At 49.4% G+C, this 20,243-nt stretch overlaps 1 protein-coding gene across 1 annotated transcript in view; it reads right to left on the bottom strand.

Annotated features, from left to right (window-relative positions):
• Positions 1 to 19,625, bottom strand: part of gnl1 (guanine nucleotide binding protein-like 1) — a 26,255-nt gene extending 6,630 nt beyond the window's left edge. Inside the window, 7 exon segments of the mRNA XM_055631148.1 lie at positions 4,140 to 4,235; positions 6,268 to 6,475; positions 8,189 to 8,260; positions 9,728 to 9,879; positions 14,547 to 14,683; positions 16,488 to 16,656; positions 19,405 to 19,625. Coding sequence (XP_055487123.1) covers positions 4,140 to 4,235; positions 6,268 to 6,475; positions 8,189 to 8,260; positions 9,728 to 9,879; positions 14,547 to 14,683; positions 16,488 to 16,656; positions 19,405 to 19,576 — 1,006 coding nt within the window. The 5' untranslated portion in view covers positions 19,577 to 19,625.
• Positions 19,626 to 20,243: the final 618 nt, after the last annotated feature.

The raw sequence follows: 20,243 nt of genomic DNA, 5'->3' as shown, positions 1-20,243 counted from the left end.
ACAGCACATGGTACAGGACTCACACAGGGGACTGGGCACAAGAGGCACAGCACACGGTACAGGACACACACAGGGGACTGGGTTAGACCAGAGACACAGCACACGGACACAGGTCACACACAGGGGACTGGAGCAGAGACACAGCACACGGACACAGTCACACACAGGGACCAGGGCAGGCGGGACCAGCCTAGACGGGGCAGCATGAACGGTTTGGGCCAAAGGGCCTGTTTCCGTGCCGTTTTACTCTAGACCAGTGCTTCTTAAACTGGTGAATGGGTCCACCAAGGGCGAATGAAATTATCTTGTGGTGAATGAAACCAGAGGGGTGAATGAAGGATGAATGGCTTCATTTATTCAGATAGTTATATGTTTGTTTCTAACTTAAATGGGGCATTGTCATCAAAGTGGTTAGCAAGCTGTTATTGGTTTGAATGGCAGTGGAGCTGGAAATTTGATGATGTTTTTCATTCTCTGCCTATGGGTCTCTCATTTCAAAGTAGCAGGATAATTCCCAAATTTACTGGAATATAATAAAGCCCAAAAGGGTAGGATGGGGCTGAAGCCCGGAGTTTAGACGTTGGAATATTTTTTTTCTCATTCTAATAGAATGATTTTCCAACTCCAATGGGAATGAAACTTTTTCCCCCCCCCCCTCCCAGTTTTCAATAGACAATAAGTGCAGGAGGCCATTCGGCCCTTCGAGCCAGCACCCGCCATTCAATGTGATCATGGCTGATCACCCCCAATCAGTACCCCGTTCCTGCCTTCTCCCCATATCCCCTGACTCCGCTATCTTTAAGAGCCCTATCTAGTTCTCTCTTGAAAGCAACCGGAAAAACCGGCCTCCAGCGCTTTACATATTTTTAGGATGTTCAAAAGGTTGAATAAAATAAACATTTACGAAATGAGTTAATTGATGTTTTTTGCTCATGTGACAAAATTAATGATATAGGAAAATGATACTGGGCTGGATGGGTTGGAGTTTGTAAAATGTGTGCAGGATAGTTTTTTGCAGCAATACATAGAGGTACCTACTAGAGGAGGGACAGTGCTGGACCTCCTGTTAGGAAATGAGATGGGACAGGTGGCGGAGGTATGCGTTGGGGAGCACTTCGGGTCCAGTGATCACAATACCATTAGTTTCAAGATAATTATGGAGAGGGTCAGAACTGGACCTAGGGTTGAGATTTTTGATTGGAGAAAGGCTAACTTTGATGCGATGCGAGATGATTTAAAAGGAGTGAACTGGGACATTTTGTTTTATGGGAAAGATGTAGAAGAGAAATGGAGGACATTTAAAGGGGAAATTTTAAGAGTACAGAATCTTTATGTTCCTGTTCGGTTGAAAGGAAACAGTAAAAATTGGAAAGAGCCCTGGTTTTCAAGGGAAATTTGGACATCTTGTTCGGAAAAAGAGGGAGATCTACAATAATTATAGGCAGCATGAAGTAAATGAGGTGCTTGAGGAGTATAAGGAATGTAAAAAGAATCTTAAGAAAGAAATTAGAAAAGCTAAAAGAAGATATGAGGTTGCTTTGGCAAGTAAGGTGAAAGTCAATCCAAAGGGTTTCTACAGCTATATTAATAGCAAAAGGATAAAGAGGGATAAAATTGGTCCATTGGAGAGACAGAGTGGACAGCTATCTGCAGAGCCAAAAGAGATGGGGGAGACATTGAACAATTTTTTTTCTTCAGTATTCACCAAGGAGAAGGATATTGAATTATGTGAGGTAAGGGAAACTAGTAGAGTAGCTATGGATACTATGAGGTTCAAAGTAAAAGAAGTACTGACACTTTTGAAAAATATAAAAGTGGACAAGTCTCCAGGTCCTGACAGGATATTCCCTAGGACATTGAGGGAAGTTGTAGAAATAGCCGGGGCTATGACAGAAATATTTCAAATGTCATTAGAAACGGGAATAGTCCCCGAGGATTGACGTACTGCGCATGTTGTTCCATTGTTTAAAAAGGGTTCTAAGAGTAAACCTAGCAATTATAGACCTGTTAGTTTGACTTCAGTGGTGGGCAAATTAATGGAAAAGATACTTAGAGACAATATATATAAGCATCTAGATAAACAGGGTCTGATTAGGAACAGTCAACATGGATTTGTGCCTGGAAGGTCATGTTTGACTAATCTTCTTGAATTTTTTGAAGAGGTTACTAGGGAAATTGACGAGGGTAAAGCAGTGGATATTGTCTATATGGACTTTAGTAAGGCCTTTGACAAGGTTCCTCATGGAAGGTTGGTTAAGAAGGTTCAACTGTTGGGTATAAATGCAGGAATAGCAAGATGGATTCAACAGTGGCTGAATGGGAGAAGCCAGAGGGTAATGGTGGATGGCTGTTTATCGGGTTGGAGGCAGGTGACTAGTGGGGTGCCTCAGGGATCTGTGTTGGGTCCTTTGTTGTTTGTCATGTACATCAATGATCTGGATGAAGGTGTGGTAAATTGGATTAGTAAGTATGCAGATGATACTAAGATAGGGGGTGTTGTGGATAATGAAGAGGATTTCCAAAGTCTACAGAGTGATTTAGGCCATTTGGAAAAATGGGCTGAAAGATGGCAGATGGAGTTTAATGCTGATAAATGTGAGGTGCTACACCTTGGCAGGACAAATCAAAATAGGACGTACATGGTAAATGGTAGGGAATTGAAGAATACAGTTGAACAGAGGGATCTGGGTATAACCGTGCATAGTTCCTTGAAGGTGGAATCTCATATAGATAGGGTGGTAAAGAAAGCTTTTGGTATGCTAGCCTTTATAAATCAGAGCATTGAGTATAGAAGCTGGGATGTAATGTTAAAATTGTACAAGGCATTGGTGAGACCAAATCTGGAGTATGGGGTACAATTTTGGTCGCCAAATTATAGGAAGGATGTCAACAAAATAGAGAGAGTACAGAGGAGATTTACTAGAATGTTGCCTGGGTTTCAACAACTAAGTTACAGAGATAGGTTGAATAAGTTAGGTCTTTATTCTCTGGAGCGCAGAAGGTTAAGGGGGGACCTGATAGAGGTCTTTAAAATGATGAGAGGGATAGACAGAGTTGATGTGGACAAGCTTTTCCCTTTGAGAATAGGGAAGATTCAAACAAGGGGACATGACTTCAGAATTAAGGGACAGAAGTTTAGGGGTAATATGAGGGGGAACTTCTTTACGCAGAGAGTGGTGGCGGTGTGGAATGAGCTCCCAGTGGAAGTGGTGGAGGCAGGTTCATTGGTATCATTTAAAAATAAATTGGATAGGCATATGGATGAGAAGGGAATGGAGGGTTATGGTACGAGTGCAGGCAGGTGGGATTAAGGGGAAAAAAAAAATTGTTCGGCATGGACTTGTAGGGCCGAGATGGCCTGTTTCCGTGCTGTAATTGTTATATGGTTATATGGATACACAAGGGAGAATAAGACAAAAATTACAACAAAAAAAAACAGCATTTAGTGGAGTGTGAATGGATTTTTGTGATAAACACTCATGGGTGAATGACATTGAACTTTAAGAAGCACTGCCCTAGATCTCGGGAGGGAAAGAGGAAGGTGTGTGTGTCACTCTGTGGAAGACCATGCACTTCTCATCCTCACACACTTACAACCTGGCAGTCTATAGTGTATAGATACGGGATTAGGAGAATAACATTTACTGCAAGATTAAACCTGATTGAAGATAATCAGAGGTAGACAAAAATGCTGGAGGAACTCAGCGGGTGAGGCAGCATCTATGGAGAGAAGGAATGGGTGACGTTTCTGGTCGAGACCCTTCCTCAGACTAATTTCTTTCGCTCCATAGATGCTGCCTCACCTGCGGAGTTTCTCCAGCTTTTTTGTGTACCTTCGATTTTTCCAGCATCTGCAGATCTTTCTTAAACAAAGATAGTCTCCAGTGAGGTTGATGGTAGGTCAGGACCGCTGTCTACATTTTGGTCTTTAGAGATAGAATGCGGAAACTGGACCATGGTCCCACTGAGTCCGTGCCGACCAGCGATCCCCGTACACTAGGACTATCCTACAATGCACAGAGGCCAATCAACCTATATTGCTGTACGTTTTTGGAGTGTGAGTGGAAACCGGAGCACCCAGTCTGTGCCTGTCTGTGCCCTCGCCCCTGGCGTGCGGTGACCAGGGTTGCCAGCCTCACCTTTGCCCTGTGTGATGGTCTCGCATGCTTTGAGGAGCTGCCTGGGTCCCACCGCCATGGTCCGCACTCGCCTCCGTCTACGCCGCTTCTGAAAAACTAAACACAGACACAGACCTTAGATATCACAGCGCAGAAACAGGCCCTTCGGCCCACCGAGTCCATGCCATCCAGCGACCACCCAGACACTGGTTCAATCCTACACACACACACACACACACACTATGGTCAATTTAGTTTAGTTTATACATACAATGCAAAAAACACACATTAACACCACCCTACATTCACACCAAGCCAGTTGGCCTGCAAACATGTACGTCTTTGGAGTGTGGGAGGAAGCCGAAGATCTCGGTGAAAACCCAAGCAGATGACGTGGAGAACATGCAAACTCCGTACAGACAGCACCCGTAGTTGGGATGGAGCCCGGGTCCCTTTAAGTCTCCTTCCCTGACGTCTCAGTCCTGGGCTTCCCCCACTGCCAGATGAGGCCACACACAAGCTGGAAGATCGGCACCTCATATTCTAAGCTTAGTTTAGAGATACAGCATGGAAACAGGCCCTTCAACTAAACTGGCATGCGGCAACCAGCAATCACCCGTAAAATAGTACTACCCTACACACTAGGGACAATTTACAGAAGCCAATTTGCCTTCAAACCCGCACGTCTTTGGAGTGTGGAAGGGAACCGAAGATCTTGGAGAAAACCCACGCAGGTCACGGTGAGAATGTGCAAAATCCGTACAGGCAGCACTCGTAGAACAGAACTAGGGGGTCACAGTTTAAGGATAAGAGGGAAGACTTTTAGGACCGAGATGAGAAAAACAATTTTCACACAGAGTGGTGAATCTGTGGAATTCTCTGCCACAGAAGGTAGTTGAGGCCACAGTTCATTGGCTATATTTAAGAGGGAGTTAGATGTGGCCCTAAAGGGATCAGGGGGTATGGAGAGAAGGCAGGGATGGGATACTGAGTTGGATGATCAGCCATGATCATCTTGAATGGCGGGGCAGGCTCGAAGGGCCGAATGGCCTCTACTCCTGCACCTATTTTCTACGTTTCTATGTAGGCAGGTTGCAAGTCGGGTCTCTGGCGCTGTGAGTCACCGTGCCGCCCACTATAGAGTGAGATAAGCAAATGAAACAAAGTCCCACAGAAACGGCTGCCATCACGGGAAAACGTTCAATCACATCACACAGGGAACTCCTCCATCATCACCAAGGGGCGACAACAGCAGAGGGAGGGATAGTTAATCAGCCCACCATTCACAGGAAGCCCATTCCCTTCACCGTCTCTCAGTTACCGCCTGCACACCTCCCTGGCCACTCTCCTCATTCCACTCCCGCTTTCATCAGTAATAAGGTAGAATTTTAGTTTGATTTATTACTGTCACGTGTACCAAGGTCATGAAAAGTTTTTTAGTTTTGAAGTACAGCGCGGAAACAGGCCCTTCGGCCCACCGGGTCCACGCTGACCAGCGACCCCTGCACACTAACACTATCCTACACACACCAGGGACAATTTACATTTTACAAGATTATTGAGGGTTTGGACACGCTAGAGGCAGGAAACATGTTTCCGATGTTGGGGGAGTCCAGAACCAGGGGCCACAGTTTAATAATAAAGGGTAAGCCATTTAGAACAGAGACAAGGAAGCACTTTTTCTCACAGAGACCGCCATTCAATGTGATCATGGCTGATCATCCACAATCATTACCCCGTTCCTGCCTTCTCCCCATATCTCCTGACTCCGCTATCTCTAATAGCCCTATCTAGCTCTCTCATGAAAGCATCCAGAGAACCTGCCTCCACCACCCGCTGAGGCAGAGAATTCCACAGACTCACAACTCTGTGAAAAAGTGTTTCCTCGTCTCCGTTCTAAATGGCTCACCCCTTATTATTAAACTGTGGCCTCTGGTTCTGGCTCCCCCAACATCGGGAACATTTCCTGCCTCTAGCGTGTCCAAACCCTTCATAATCTTATTAATATCTCAGATATGGAGCAATAGGAGGCAGATGTTTTGAATGAATATTTTGTCAGACGTGACAAGTCACAGTGAAATTCCTCACTTGCATTCCCAAGGTATGCAAGCAGTCACCACCTAAAGGACACATTTTCCCCGCTGCGCACCTGTGCTGGGGTCCGTCTCGTCCTGTGTATCCCGCGGGTAGGACGTGAAGCAGAGAACGTGGAGCTGAGGGAACTTCTGCTGGAAGTAGTGCTTCCAGGCAGCCACCAGAGAGGGCGGTGCGAGATCAATCTTGTTCAGCACCAGGATCAGGCTCCTCTTCATCTCCCCCGTCACATAGTCGTAGAGCGCTGGCGAAAAGTGAAGCACCTGCACAGAGAGGGGGAGGAGAACCGGGGTCAGGGTGGCGGCTGTGAAACACGGCGGCATAACTACACTGTGTGGGAAGGAACTGCACACGCTGGTTTACACTGAAGGTAGGCGGTCATGGTGGCGTAGCGGTAGAGTTGCTGCCTCACAGCGCCGGAGACCCGGGTTCCATCCCAACTACAGGTACCGTCTGTACGAAGTTTGTACGTTCTCCCCGTGACCTGCGGGGGTTTTCTCCGGGATCTTCGGTTTCCTCCCACACTCCAAAGACGTGCAGGATTGCAGGTTAATTGGCTTAGTGTAAATGTTAAAAAAATGTCCCTGGTAGGTGTAGGATGGTGTTAATGTGCGGGGATCGCCGGTCGACGAGGACCCGGTGGGCCGAGGGGCCTGTTTCCGTGCTGTATCTGTGTACTAAAGATCGAACTAAACTAGATTGCATCTCTAAACTAAACTAGAGTGTGTAGGAAGGAACTGCAGATGCTGGTTTACACTTTTTCTCACAGTGAGTGGTGAGTGTGGAATTCTCTGCCTCAGAGGGCAGTGCAGGCCGGTTCTGTGGATACTTTCAAGAGAGAGCTAGATAGGGCTCTTAAAGATAGCGGAGTCAGGAGATATGGTGAGAAGGCAGGAACGGGGTACTGATTGGGGATGATCAGCCATGATCACATTGAATGGCGGTGCTGGCTCAAAGGGCCGAATGGCCTACTCCTGCACCTATTGTCTATTGTCTATTACACTGAAGGTAGACAAAATGCTGAAGTAACTTCGGCCCATCGAGTCCGTGCCGACAAGCGATCCCCGCACCCTAACACAAATCCTACACGCATTAGCAACAATGTTCAATTTATACCAAGCCAATTAACCTACAAATTTGTACGTCTTTGGAGTGTGGGAGGAAACATAGAAAAAAAGGCTCAGGAGTAGGCCACTCGAGCCAGCACCTCCACTCAATATGATCATGGGTGATTATCCTCAATCAGTAACCCTGTTCCTGCTTTCTCCCCATATCCCTCGATTCCGTTAGCCCTCAGCGCTACATCTAACGTTCTCTTGAAAACATCCGGTGAGTTGGCCTCCACTGCCTTTTTGTGGCAGAGAATTCCAGGATCCAAAGTCCTAGAATAAGGCCACAGTCTTAGAATAAAGGCAAGGTCATTTAAGACTTTTTCACCCAGAAAGTTGTCAATTTGTGGAATTCTCTGCCACAGAGGGCAGTGGAGGCCAAGTCACTGGATGGATTTAAGAGAGAGTTAGATAGAGCTCTAGGGGGCTAGTGGAGTCAAGGGATATAGGGAGAAGGTAGGCACGGGTTATTGATAGGGGACGATCAGCCATGATCACAAGGAATGGCGGTGCTGGCTCGAAGGGAGGAATGGCCTCCTCCTGCACCTATTTTCTGTTTCTAAAGCACCCGGAGAAAATCTACGCAGGTCACGGGGAGAACGTACAAATTCCGTACAGACAGCACACGTAGTCGGGATCGAACCCTGGTCTCCGGTGCTGCATTCGCTATAAGGCAGCATCTCTACCGCTGTGCCACCGTGACCACACAAATTCAACAAGTGTACAGGCTACATCAACAAGGCGAGTCTCAGCACCAAACATTGACTGCCCATTCCCTCCACAGATGCTGCCTGGCCCGCTGGGCTCTTCCACCACCTTGTGCTTTGCCCAAAATGCAGAGAATGGACCCACTCCCGCAATACCTACCGGGTGCCTGATGTCCGTGATCAACAGGATAATGTCGGACATCTCTAGCACTCTCCACAGTTGCCTCCATGTCTACAGGGGGAAGAGCAGGGAAGAACAAGGTTAATGAAGTCACGAGAGGTCAGGATTAGTCACCGGTAGAACATATTTGCTGCATGAAACGTACCAAGAACACTTCCAGACCGCACTAGAATATGGAACGCAGGAACAGGCCCTTCAGCCCACAATGTTCATGCTACACACACCATGCCAAGATCTAGACCTTTATACTAAAGATAGACACACAGTGCTGGAGTAACTCAGCAGGTCAGGCAGCCTCTCTGGAGAAAAGGGATGGGTGAAGTGTCCCATCCAAAACGTTACCCATCCTTTTTCTCCAGAGTTGCTGCTTCGCACGCTGAGTTAAGGTCAGGAGCAGAATTAGGCCATTCAGCCCATCAAGTCTACTCCGCCATTCAATCACGGCTGATCTATCTCTCCCTCCTAACCCCATTCTCCTGCCTTCTTCCCGTACTAATCAAGAATCTGTCTATCTCTACCTTAAAAAGATCCAATGATGGCCTCCACAGCCTTCTGTGGCAAAGAATTCCACAGATTCAGCACCCTGTGACTAAAGAAATTCCTCCTCATCTCCTTCCTAAAGGAACATCCTTTAATTGTGACCCCTTTGTCCTTTGGCTGTGACCTCTGGACCTAGACTCTCCCACTAGTGGAAACATCCTCTTCACATCCACTCTACCCAGGCCTTTCACTATTCTGTGCGTTTCAATTAGGGTCCCCCGTCATTCTTCTAAATTCCAGCGAGTTCAGGCCCAGTGCCGGCAAACGCCCATCATAGGATAACCCACGGTTGACCTATGAAGAAGGTCTAAGAAGGGTTCGTCTGAAGAAGGGTTTCGGCCAGAAACGTTGCCCATTTCCTTCGCTCAATAGATGCTGCTGCACCCGCCGAGCATTTTTGTCTACCTTCGATTTTCCAGCATCTGCAGTTCCTTCAACATAGATTAACCCACTCATTCCTGGGATCATTCTAGTAAACCTCCTCTAGACCCTCTCCGGAGCCAGCACGTCCGTCCTCAGACATGGTGCCCACGATGGCCCAAAAATTACTCCAACACTTTGTGTCCATCCATGCCAAACGTCTTGTACGGAATTGGTCTGCCAACAGTCGCGACACACAAGGTACACAAGAACGTGAAATTAAAACTAAATTAAATGTGAGAACACAAAAAGAAAAAGACAAGCGACTGTTGGCGGGCTGCCGTGTGCACAGCGCCTTCACCGGACAAACAAACGACCGAACAAACAAACGCAGGCTTATCCACTGGGTAGAGGATTGTAAAACAAGTGTTCCCTCCCCCACTGTTCTACACGGTGGACCCCACTATTCTACATGGTGCTCCCCCCTGTTCTACGCTGGATCCTATTGGCGTTAAGTCCTTTGGGACGTCACAAGGCTGGGAAAGGTTGGGCCCAGGTTAACTCTCCCTCATGCTTCCAGCCGTCTTGTGTATTCGTCGCACTAGCCAGTCACCTCACCTCCAGGTTGTGCTCAAAGTAGCTGAGCGCGGCGGGATCGAACGTGCTGTAGATCTTCTCCAGGTACTCTCGGAAAGCCTTCTCCTCCTGCACCAGCAGCTGCTCCTTGCTCATCGTGTAGTTCCACGGAGATCGCTTCGGGAAGTCCAACACTGGGCACGGGAGGGGAAGGAAGAAACCAGTCAAAGCCACTGACAATAGAAAACATAATGGGCTGGAGAAGCCCCTGTTCTTATAGAGTGATACAGTGTGGAAACAGGCCCTTCAGGCCAACATGCCCACACCAGCCAACATGTCCCAGCTACACTAGTCCCACTTGCCCGTGTTTGGTCCATATCCCTCCAAACCTGTCCTATCCATGTACCTGTCCAACTGTTTCTTAAACGATGGGATAGTCCCAGCCTCAACTACCTCCTCTGGCAGCTTGTTCCATACACCCACCTGTGTGAAAAAGTTACCCATCAGATTCCTATTAAATCTTTTCCCCTTCACCATGAACCTGTGCCCTCTGGTCCTCGATTCCCCTACTCTGGGCAAGAGACTGTGTATCTACCCGATCTATTCCTCTCATGATTTTGTCCACCTCTATAAGATCACCCCTCATCCTCCTGCGCTCATGGAGTGGAGACCCAGCCTACTCAACCTCTCCCTGTAGCTCACACCCTCTAGCCCTGGCAACATCCTCATAGATCTTCTCCGAACCCTTTCAAGCTTGACAATATTTTTCCTATAACACGGTGCCCAGAACTGAGCACAATAGTCTAAATGAGGTCTCACCAACGTCTTATACAACTGCAACATGACCTCCCGACTTCTATACTCAATACTGACTGCTGAAGGCCAAAGTGCCAAAGGCCTTTTTGACACCTTATCTAACCGAGTGTGTGACGGGAGTGTACAATGATGGGCGAGATAGAGATAACTTTATACCCAACTCTATAGACTTGAGATACCGCACAGAAACAGGCCCTTCGGCCCACCGAGTCAATTCCGACCAGCGATCACCCCACACACTAGCACCATCCTACACACACTAGGGATAATTTAAACTCAGCCAATTAACCCACAAACCTGTGTGGTGGGAGAGCAGAACAACCCATGCAGTCATGGGGAGAACGTACAAACTCCGTACAGTCAGTACCCATTGTCAGGATGGAGTCCGGGTCTCTGGCGCCGAAAGTCAGTGGAATGAGGGAGCCTTTCTTGCCGCCCCTGCCCTGGGAGTTTCCAATGGGCAGCAAGGAAAGGGCCCCGTGTGCAGTAGGAATGAACTGCAGATGCTGGTTCTAAACCAAAGACAGACACAAAATGCTGGAGTAACTCAGCCAGACAGGCAGCTTCTCTGTCACAGGGCAGTCACGGTTGCGCAGCGGTAGAGTTAGTGCCTTACAGCGAATGCAGCCCCAGAGACTCGGGTTCGATCCTGACCACGGGTGCTGTCTGTACACATCCAGTTTTTATGTTTTCCCCGTGACCTGCGTGGATTTTCTCAGAGATCTTCGGTTTAGACAATAGGTGCAGGAGGAGGCCATTTGGCCCTCCGAACCAGCACCGCTGTTCAATGTGATCATGGCTGATCATCCCCAATCAGTACCCCGTTCCTGCCTTCTCCCCATATCCCCTGACTCCACTATCTTTAAGAGCCCTCTCTAGCTCTCTCTTGAAAGCATCCAGAGAACCGGCCTCCACCACCCTCTGAGGCAGAGAATTCCACAGACTCACCACTCTCTGTGAGAAAAAGTGTTTCCTCGTCTCTCCGTTCTGAATGGCTTACCCCTTATTCTTAAACTGTGGCCCCTGGTTCTGGACTCCCCCAACATCGGTTTCTCCCCACATTGCAAAGACGTACAGGTTTGTAGGTTAATCGGCTTGGTAAAATGTAAAGATTGTCCCTAGTGTGTGTAGAACAGTGTTGATGTGCGGGGATCGGTGGTCAGCGCAGACCCAGTGGGCCCGAAGGGCCCGTTTCCGTGCTGTATCTCTAAAACTAAACTCTGGAGAGAAGGAATGTGTCTAACCAGGCTTGGAGAGCAACCAGGAAGCTCTCCCGCCTCACGGTGTTCTGCTGAGAGTAAAAATGAAAGCAGTTGCTTTTGTTTCATCGATGAATTGACATTGGTGGAGAGATCCCGAGTGACATTGTGCTCACTGGAGCAGGTGAAGAGTCCGCAGCTGGACTGCGGCTGGAAGCATCGGTGCCATCAATTGCAGCCGGGGAAATGCTGAGTGCTGAGGAATGTGAACAATGCAGGCTATTGTGTGGAAAATCCGAGGCTCAGGCTGTAGGAATGTGCCAGAGTCCATAACACACCCACACGCCCACCACAACAGACTAGGAACTAGCAGCACAGTGGCGCAGCGGCACAGTTGCTGCCTCACAGCGCCAGACACCCTTCTTTGACCCGGACCAAGGGTGCTGTCTGTACGGAGTTTGTACGTTCTGTGCGGGAAGGAACTGCAGGTGCTGGTTTAAACTGGAGATAAGACAAAAAGCTGGAGTAACTCAGCGGGACAGGCAGCATCTCTGGAGAGAAGGGATGGGTGACGTTTCGGGTCAATAGACAACAGGAGGAGGCCATTCGGCACCTTCGAGCCAGCACCACCATTCAATGTGATCATGGCTGATCATCCACAATCAGTACCCCGTTCCTGCCTTCCCATATCCTCTAACTCCGCTATCTTTTAGAGCCCGATCTAGCTCTCTCTTGAAAATATTCAGAGAACTGGCCTCCACCACCCTCTGAGGCAGAGAATTCAACAGACTCGCAACTCTCTGGGTGAAAACGTTTTCCTCATCGTTCTAAATGGCTTACCCCTTATTCTTGAACTGTGGCCCCTGGTTCTGGACTCCTCCAACATGAGAAACATGTTTCCTGCCTCTAGCGTGTCCAAACCCTTAATGGCCTGCTCCTTTTATCATCATTACTTTTTTGCCTATCTTTCATTCATTTGTTCTACATCTCTCTATATCACCATCTATATATCTCGTTTCTCTTTCCCCCGACTCTAGGTCCGTAGAAGGGTCTCAACCCGAAACGTCTCCCATTCCTTCTCTCCAGAGATGCTGCCTGTCCCGCTGAGTTACTACAGCTATTTAGAGAGAGAAAAAAAAAATAGGTGCAGGAGTAGGCCATTCGGCAATTCACGCCAGCACCACCATTCAATATGATCATAGCTGAACATCTAAAATCAGTATCCCGTTCCTGCTTCCTCCCATATCCCTTAGTAGGCACAAAATGCGGGAGTAACTCAGCGGGTGAGGCAGCATCAGTCTGAAGAAGGGTCTCGACCCGAAATGACACCCATTCCTTCTCTCCAGAGATGCTGCCTCACCCGCTGAGTTACTCCAGCATTTTGTGTCTCCCTTAGATTTAAACCAGCATAAGCAGTTCTTCCTTACACATCCCTTGATTCCGTTAGCCCTAAGAACTAATTCCAACTCTCTCTTGAAAACATCCAGTGAATTGGCCTCCACCGCCCTCTTTGGCAGAGAATTCCAGATTCACAACTCTCTGGGTAAAAATGTTTTTCCTCATCTCAGTCCTAAATGGCCTACCCCTTATTCCCAAACTGTGATCAATTTAATTCAATGTGATCAGCCATGATGGCGGTGCTGGCTCGAAGGGCCAAATGGCCTACTCCTGCACCTATTGTCTAATCCAGTGATTCCCAACCTGGGGTCATATGGCAAATTTCAGGGGGGGCCACGGAAAAATGTTGGGATTTAGGGGGCCACAGGTTCAATGAAGCGGGCCACTGTTGCCTCCTAAATTTCAGTTCTAATAAATTTAAATCTATGTAGTTGAAATATTTTTGATGTTTGTTGAATAGAATAAAAGAGAATATATGCGCAATTAATAGACACTGATATTTTTATGGAAGGTATTATAATATTGAAGTACTTTTTTTCCGCTAATAATGCCAGAAAAATTAAAAGATCCCAAGGGGGCCATGAGCTAAAAAAGATTGGGAACCATTGGTCTAAACTGTGACCCCTGGTTCTGGACTCCGCCAACATTGGGAACAGTTTTCCTGCATCTAGCCTGTCCAATCCTTTAAGAATTTTATATGTCTCTATGACCCCTCTCATCCTTCTAAATTCCAGTGAATACAAGCCCAGTCATCAAATGTCTTTGGTTTAAACCAGCATCTGTACATAGACATAGAAAATAGGTGCAGGAGCAGGCCATTCGGCCCTTCGAGCCTGCACCGCCATTCAATATGATCATGGCTGATCATCCAACTCAGTTTCCCATCCCTGCCTTCTCTCCATACCCCCTGATCCCTTTAGCCACAAGGGCCACATCTAACTCCCTCTTAAATATAGCCAATGAACTGGCCTCAACTACCTTCTGTGGCAGAGAATTCCACAGATTCACCACTCTCTGTGTGAAAAAGTTTTCCTCATCTCGGTCCTAAAAGACTTCCCTCTTATCCTTAAACTGTGACACCTAGTTCTGGACTTCCCCAACATCGGGAACAATCTTCCTGCATCTAGCCTGTCCAACCCCTTAAGAATGTTGTAACTTTCTATAAGATCCCCCCTCGATCTTCTAAATTCTAGCGAGTACAAGTCGAGTCTATCCAGTCTTTCTTCGCATGAAAGTCCTGACATCCCAGGAATCAGTCTGGTGAACCTTCTCCGTACTCCCTCTATGGCAAGAATGTCTTTCCTCAGATTAGGAGACCAAAACTGTACGCAATACTCCAGGTGTGGTCTCACCAAGACCCTGTAACAACTGCAGTAGGACCTCCCTGCTCTTGTACTCAAATCCTTTTGCTATGAATTAGTTCCTTCCTGACGACAGGAGTCACCTACCAGACCCAGGCTTGTAGATGTTGTCAATGTCCACTTCCAGCTCCGTCTCCGGAATCAACTCGATGACCTTCTCCTGCATCAGCTTCTTCCTTTGTTCAATCTCCTCCCGGCTTTGCTTTTCAAAATGCAGTCGGAATCTGAGCGACAGAGGACAGGGGGAGGGGGAGGGAGGGGAGGGGGTATCAGGGGGGAAGGGGAGGATAGGTAGAAACACTACTGAGCCCAGGCAAGACGCGATGGTTTGCACCAACAATATCCTGAAGCACAGTCACCAAACCTGGTGGGATGGAGTGAAAGGCTCCAGGCTTCTTACTTTGAGAAGTGCAGATGCTGCTTTACAAAAGAAAAATAATAATAAAAGGATTATTAACTCTGAACATTGAATTCGCCGAAGATAGACTCAAAATGCTGGAGCAGCTCAGCCGGTGAGGCAGCATCTCTGGAGAAAAGCAATAGGTGATGAAGGGTCTCGACCCAAAACGTCACCGATCCATGCCCTCCAGAGATACTGCCTGACCTGCTGAGTTACTCCAGCACCTTGTGTCTTTTTGTGCATTAAGCAGCATCTGCAGTTCCTTATTTCTATGTACTTTAGTTTAGAGATACAGCGCGGAAACAGGTCCCGTCAGCCCACGCCAACCAGCGATCCCCGCACGTTAACACTATCCTACACACACCAGGGACAATGTTTACATTTACCAAGCCAATTAGCCTACAAACCTGCGCGTCTTTGGAGTGTGGGATGTTTCTATCTCGGAGGAAACCCACGCAGGTCACGGGGATAGCGTGCAAACTCCGTACAGACAGCACCCGTAGTCGTGATCGAACCCGGGTCTCTATCGCTGCATTCGCTGTACGGCAGCAACTCTACCGCTGCGCCATAAACTTGTAATGTTGCTCCAGGCAAATTTTTCATTGTACCTGTATGTCACCGTACTAGTGCAGACGGCAATAAATGCAACTTGATTTGATAGATGCTGCCTCACCCGCTGAGTTTCTCCAGCATTTTTGTCTACCTTTGAGTTACCACTTACTCACTGGTCTGACTGACAAAGGCAGGCACTAGAGCAGAGTTTACCACAATGCTGCCTGGATTAGCTACGGGAGAGGTTGAGCTGACGTACTGTTTTCTCTGGACTTTATAGAAGGATAACAATTTATGAGAGGCACAGATAGGGTAGGCAGTCAGAACCCTTTTTCCCCCAGGGGTGGAAATGTTCAAAACGAGAGGACACCGAGTAAAGGTGCGAGGGGTAACGTTTAATGGAGATGTTTTTATTAATTTTTCACACAGAGAGTTGTAGGGGCCAGGAACACATTGCCAGGGTTGGTGGTGGAGGCAGATACAATAGTGTTGTTTAAGAGGCTTTAATATAGGCACATGGAAGAGCAGGGAATAGAGGGATATGGATCACGTACAGGCAGAAGAGATCAGTTTACCTTGTTTGGCACAAACATTGTGGGCCGAAAGGCCCCGTACCCGTGCTGTACTGTTCCATGTTCAATGTTGAGGCCAATTCACAGGATGTTTTCAAGAGAGAGTTAGATTTAGCTCTTAGGGCTATCGGAATCAAGGGATATCCGAGAAGGCAGGAATGGGGTAGTGATTGGGGATGATCAGCCATGATCATATTGAAAGGCTCGAATGGCTGAATGGCCTACTCCTGCACCTATTTTTATGCTACGTTCTATGACAAACGTCTTCTGCACCACACTGTCGACAGAGCTTTTCACTGTACCTCGGTACGCGTGACAATAAACTACACTAAGAATGCTTTGCTGCTTTCGATTGAAGGGGGACAAAGGGATGAGCAGTCAGTAGTGTTCCTACCAGCTCCAAACACAACCCAGCAAGGAATAAAGTGTCAATGGCGTGGGCAGTGTTTGCATCCTCCCCTCCGCTCCCGGCTGGGATCCCGACCGTCCTTCCACTTCCATCACCTGTTAGGGTCGTATCCCTTCTCTCCCGGTCTGCGCAGGGCCGGCTGCTGGTTGATCTTCCGGACTTGCAGGGTGAAGGACTCGCTGTCCGAGGTGTCCGTCTGCTCCTCATGCCGGTCGTGGCTGCCGCTCCGGCTGTGGGAGCTGGAGCGCACACCGTCAGGGAAGCCTGCAGGAGAACGGCAAAGCAGCCGGCACTGTAGTACCCGTCACTGGCATCGTCCCTGCCCCCACACTGGACACTGGCACTGTCCCTGCCCCCCACACACTGGACACTGCAGTGCCCATCACTGGCACTGCTCCCACACACTGGACACTGTAGTACCCGTCACTGGCACTGTCCCCACACTGGACACTGGCACTGTCCCCTGACCCCCCCCCCCCCCCACACACACACACACACTTCCACACTGTAGTGTTCGTCCCTGGCCCCCATCCCTGGACCCCCCCCCCCCCCACTGGCACCCCCCCCTGCCCCCTCACACACTGGACACTGTAGTACCCGTCACTGTCACCACACACTTGACAATAGCACTGTCTCTGCCCCCATCCCTGCCCCCTCCACACTGGACACTGTAGTGCCCATCACTGTCCCTGCCCCCACACACTGGACACTGTAGTACCCAACACTGGCACCATCCCTGCCCCCACACATTGGACACTGGCACTGTCCCCACACACTGGACACTGTAGTACCCGTCACTGTCACTGCCCCCACACACTGGACAATGGCACTGTCTCTGCCCCCACACACTGGACACCGTGCATTGTAGCGCCCATCACTGGCACCATCCTTACACACACTGGACACTGTAGTACCCAACACTGTCACCATCCCCCCCCCCACACATTGGACACTGGCACTGTCCCCACACACTGGACACTGTAGAACCCGTCACTGTCACCTTCCCCACACACTGGACAATGGCACTGTCTCTGCCCCCATACTGGACACCGTGCATTGTAGCGCCCATCACTGGCACCATCCTTACACACACTGGACACTGTAGTACCCAACACTGTCACCATCCCCATCCACACACCAGGGCTGTGGAGTCAGAGTCATCGAGTCGCAGTCAGAGGAATTTTGGTGCTGCTGGAGTCGGAGTCGGTGAAAAAGTTCCGACTCCGTCCTCAACATAAATTTCAGAGACTACGCAAAACACTTTTTAAACATGCCGCACACTTTATTTCCACCCGAGAGAATGTACTTTTGTAAATTTTGTATGTACTTTTGTAACAAATGCAACTACCTATGCATTTACTTTTCATTTCTATTGCACTTGAGAATTGTTGTCATAATTTAGCCATTTAGCTCATATCTGTAACTTTAGCTTAATACATTTTGGAGTAATGCTTTTTATTATTTAATTAAAGTGATTTTTTATTTTGTCATGGTCCTATATGTAATTTTTTTCTTCTTTTAGCATAATGAATTATGCAGTTTTTTTTCAAGAATAAACAATAAAAAAGCCACAAGAGCATAGCTACAACCATTAGACTCAAACCTTTACGGACAAGGGTTTAAAAGGTAGTCTGATGATTCATGTGGTTCTTATGAAATGCCATCTTGTGTAATGTCATCATAGCAGATTTAGAACGATTATACCTAGGGGTCAAAGTCAGATACACAAGAAATCAAGGAATCGGATGTTTTGGGTATCGACTCCACAGCCCTGCCACACACACACACCCTGCACTGTAGTACCCATCACTGGCACTGTCCCTGCCACACACGCACACACCGGACATCCTGCACTGTATTCCCAGTTCACCCTGCACTGTAGTACCCATCACTGGCACTTCCCCCCCCCCACACACACACACACACTCCAGCACCACATTGCTTGCCCATGTCCATGCAAAATGGACATTCGGCACTGTATTCTCTGCCCCAGTATACACTGGAAATCCGGCACTGCATTCCTGCCCCAGTCCACACCGTCTGCCAAGTCTACCCTGCACGGCATAGCTTGCCCTCTCAGCTCCATCACTTTACCCCATCTACAACTTGCACTGTATTCCCTGCCCCTGCCCGCCTACTCGGACCTTCATTACCTGCCATTGCCCACACACAAGGCCCATCTTCCAATGTATTCCCTGCCCCTGTCCACATCGGACTGTATCCCGTCTCAGTTCACACTGGACACCCTGCACTGTATTCCATGTCCCAGTCCACACTATTTATTCCCAGTCCCCACTGTATTTATCCCCAGTGTCCCCACACACACACTGTATTTATAACCAGTGTCCCCACACACACTGTATTATCCAGTGTCCCCCCCACACAACGGTATTTATCCCCAGTGTCCCCACACACTGTATTTATCCCCAGTGTCCCCACACACTGTATTTATCCCCAGTGTCCCCACACACACACTGTATTTATCACCAGTATCCCCACCCACACTGTATTATCCAGTGTCCCCCCCCCACACGGTATTATCCCCAGTGTCCCCACACACACACTGTATTATCCCGTGTCCCCACACACACACTGTATTATCCCCAGTGTCCCCACACACACACTGTATTATCCCCAGTGTCCCCACACACACACTGTATTATCCCCAGTGTCCCCACACACACACTGTATTATCCCCAGTGTCCCCCCCACACACTGTATTATCCCCCAGTGTCCCCCACACACTGTATTATCCCCAGTGTCCCCACACACACACTGTATTATCCCGTGTCCCCACACACACACTGTATTATCCCCAGTGTCCCCCCCCACACACACTGTATTATCCAGTGTCCCCCCCACAAACGGTATTTATCCCCAGTGTCCCCACACACACTGTATTTATCCCCAGTCCCCCCCCCCCACATACACACTGTATTATCCCCAGTGTCCAGTCCACACTATTTATCCCCAGTGTCCCCCCCACACACACAGTATCCACCATTCACTCACCCTGCCTCTTCCTCTCCCGCCTATCCTGCAGCTGCTTCTTCTTCTGCTTGACGCTGAAGGGTTTCTTGCGCGGCATGGCGCTCCCTGCTGCCGCTGCCGCCGCGGCCGGGCTGCGGGCCGGAGGGGAAGCCTGGGTGTCGCAGTGGGAGCAGAAGCGGGAGCCGGCCGGCATCCACCCGACCTCCAGCCTCCCAGCGCTCCGTCTGACGCCACTCCCCCCACACGTGACAACTTGTCCCGCCCCCGCTCTCCCAATGGTCGCGGCCCCTGCCCGTCACCGGTTGCCGTGGTCCCGCCCCCCTCCAGCCTCCACGCCCTCCCACACACGTGACCACCTTGTCCCGTCCGCACCCTCCTATTAGATGTCCCTCCTGCCCGTCAGCGCCGACTGTAGGGGATTGGTCTGTTGCCGCGGTCCCGACCCCCTCTAGCCTCCCTCCCTCCCTCTGTCCCCGCCCTTGTCCCGCCCCCGCCCTCCCATTGGACACAGCTCCTGCCCGTCAGCACCGCCTGTAGGGGATTGGTCCGTTGCCGCGGTCCCGCCCCCCTCTAGCCTCCCCTCCCTCCCTCCTTCCCCCTACACACGTGACCACCCTGCCCGGCCCCCGCCCTCCCATTGGACGCCGCTCCTGCCCGTCAGTGCCGCCTGTGGGGGATTGGTCCGTCCCCCCCGCCGTGACGTAAGGGTCCCGCCCCCTTCCCAGTGACGGAAGGGGTGCCGTCCCCCGCCGTGACGTATTAACCCCGCCCCCCCCAAACCCACGCGTTCGACCCACGCGCCCAACGGTCGCCAACCGCCAACCGGCCCGCGCACGTGACCCCCTTGACCACGTGACCGA

This window comes from Leucoraja erinacea, unplaced genomic scaffold (genome assembly GCF_028641065.1).
Source record: "Leucoraja erinacea ecotype New England unplaced genomic scaffold, Leri_hhj_1 Leri_65S, whole genome shotgun sequence".
Lineage (NCBI taxonomy): Eukaryota > Metazoa > Chordata > Chondrichthyes > Rajiformes > Rajidae > Leucoraja > Leucoraja erinaceus.
The sequence above is the reverse complement of the archived record's forward strand: the minus strand, read 5'-3'. Positions and strand labels throughout refer to the sequence as shown.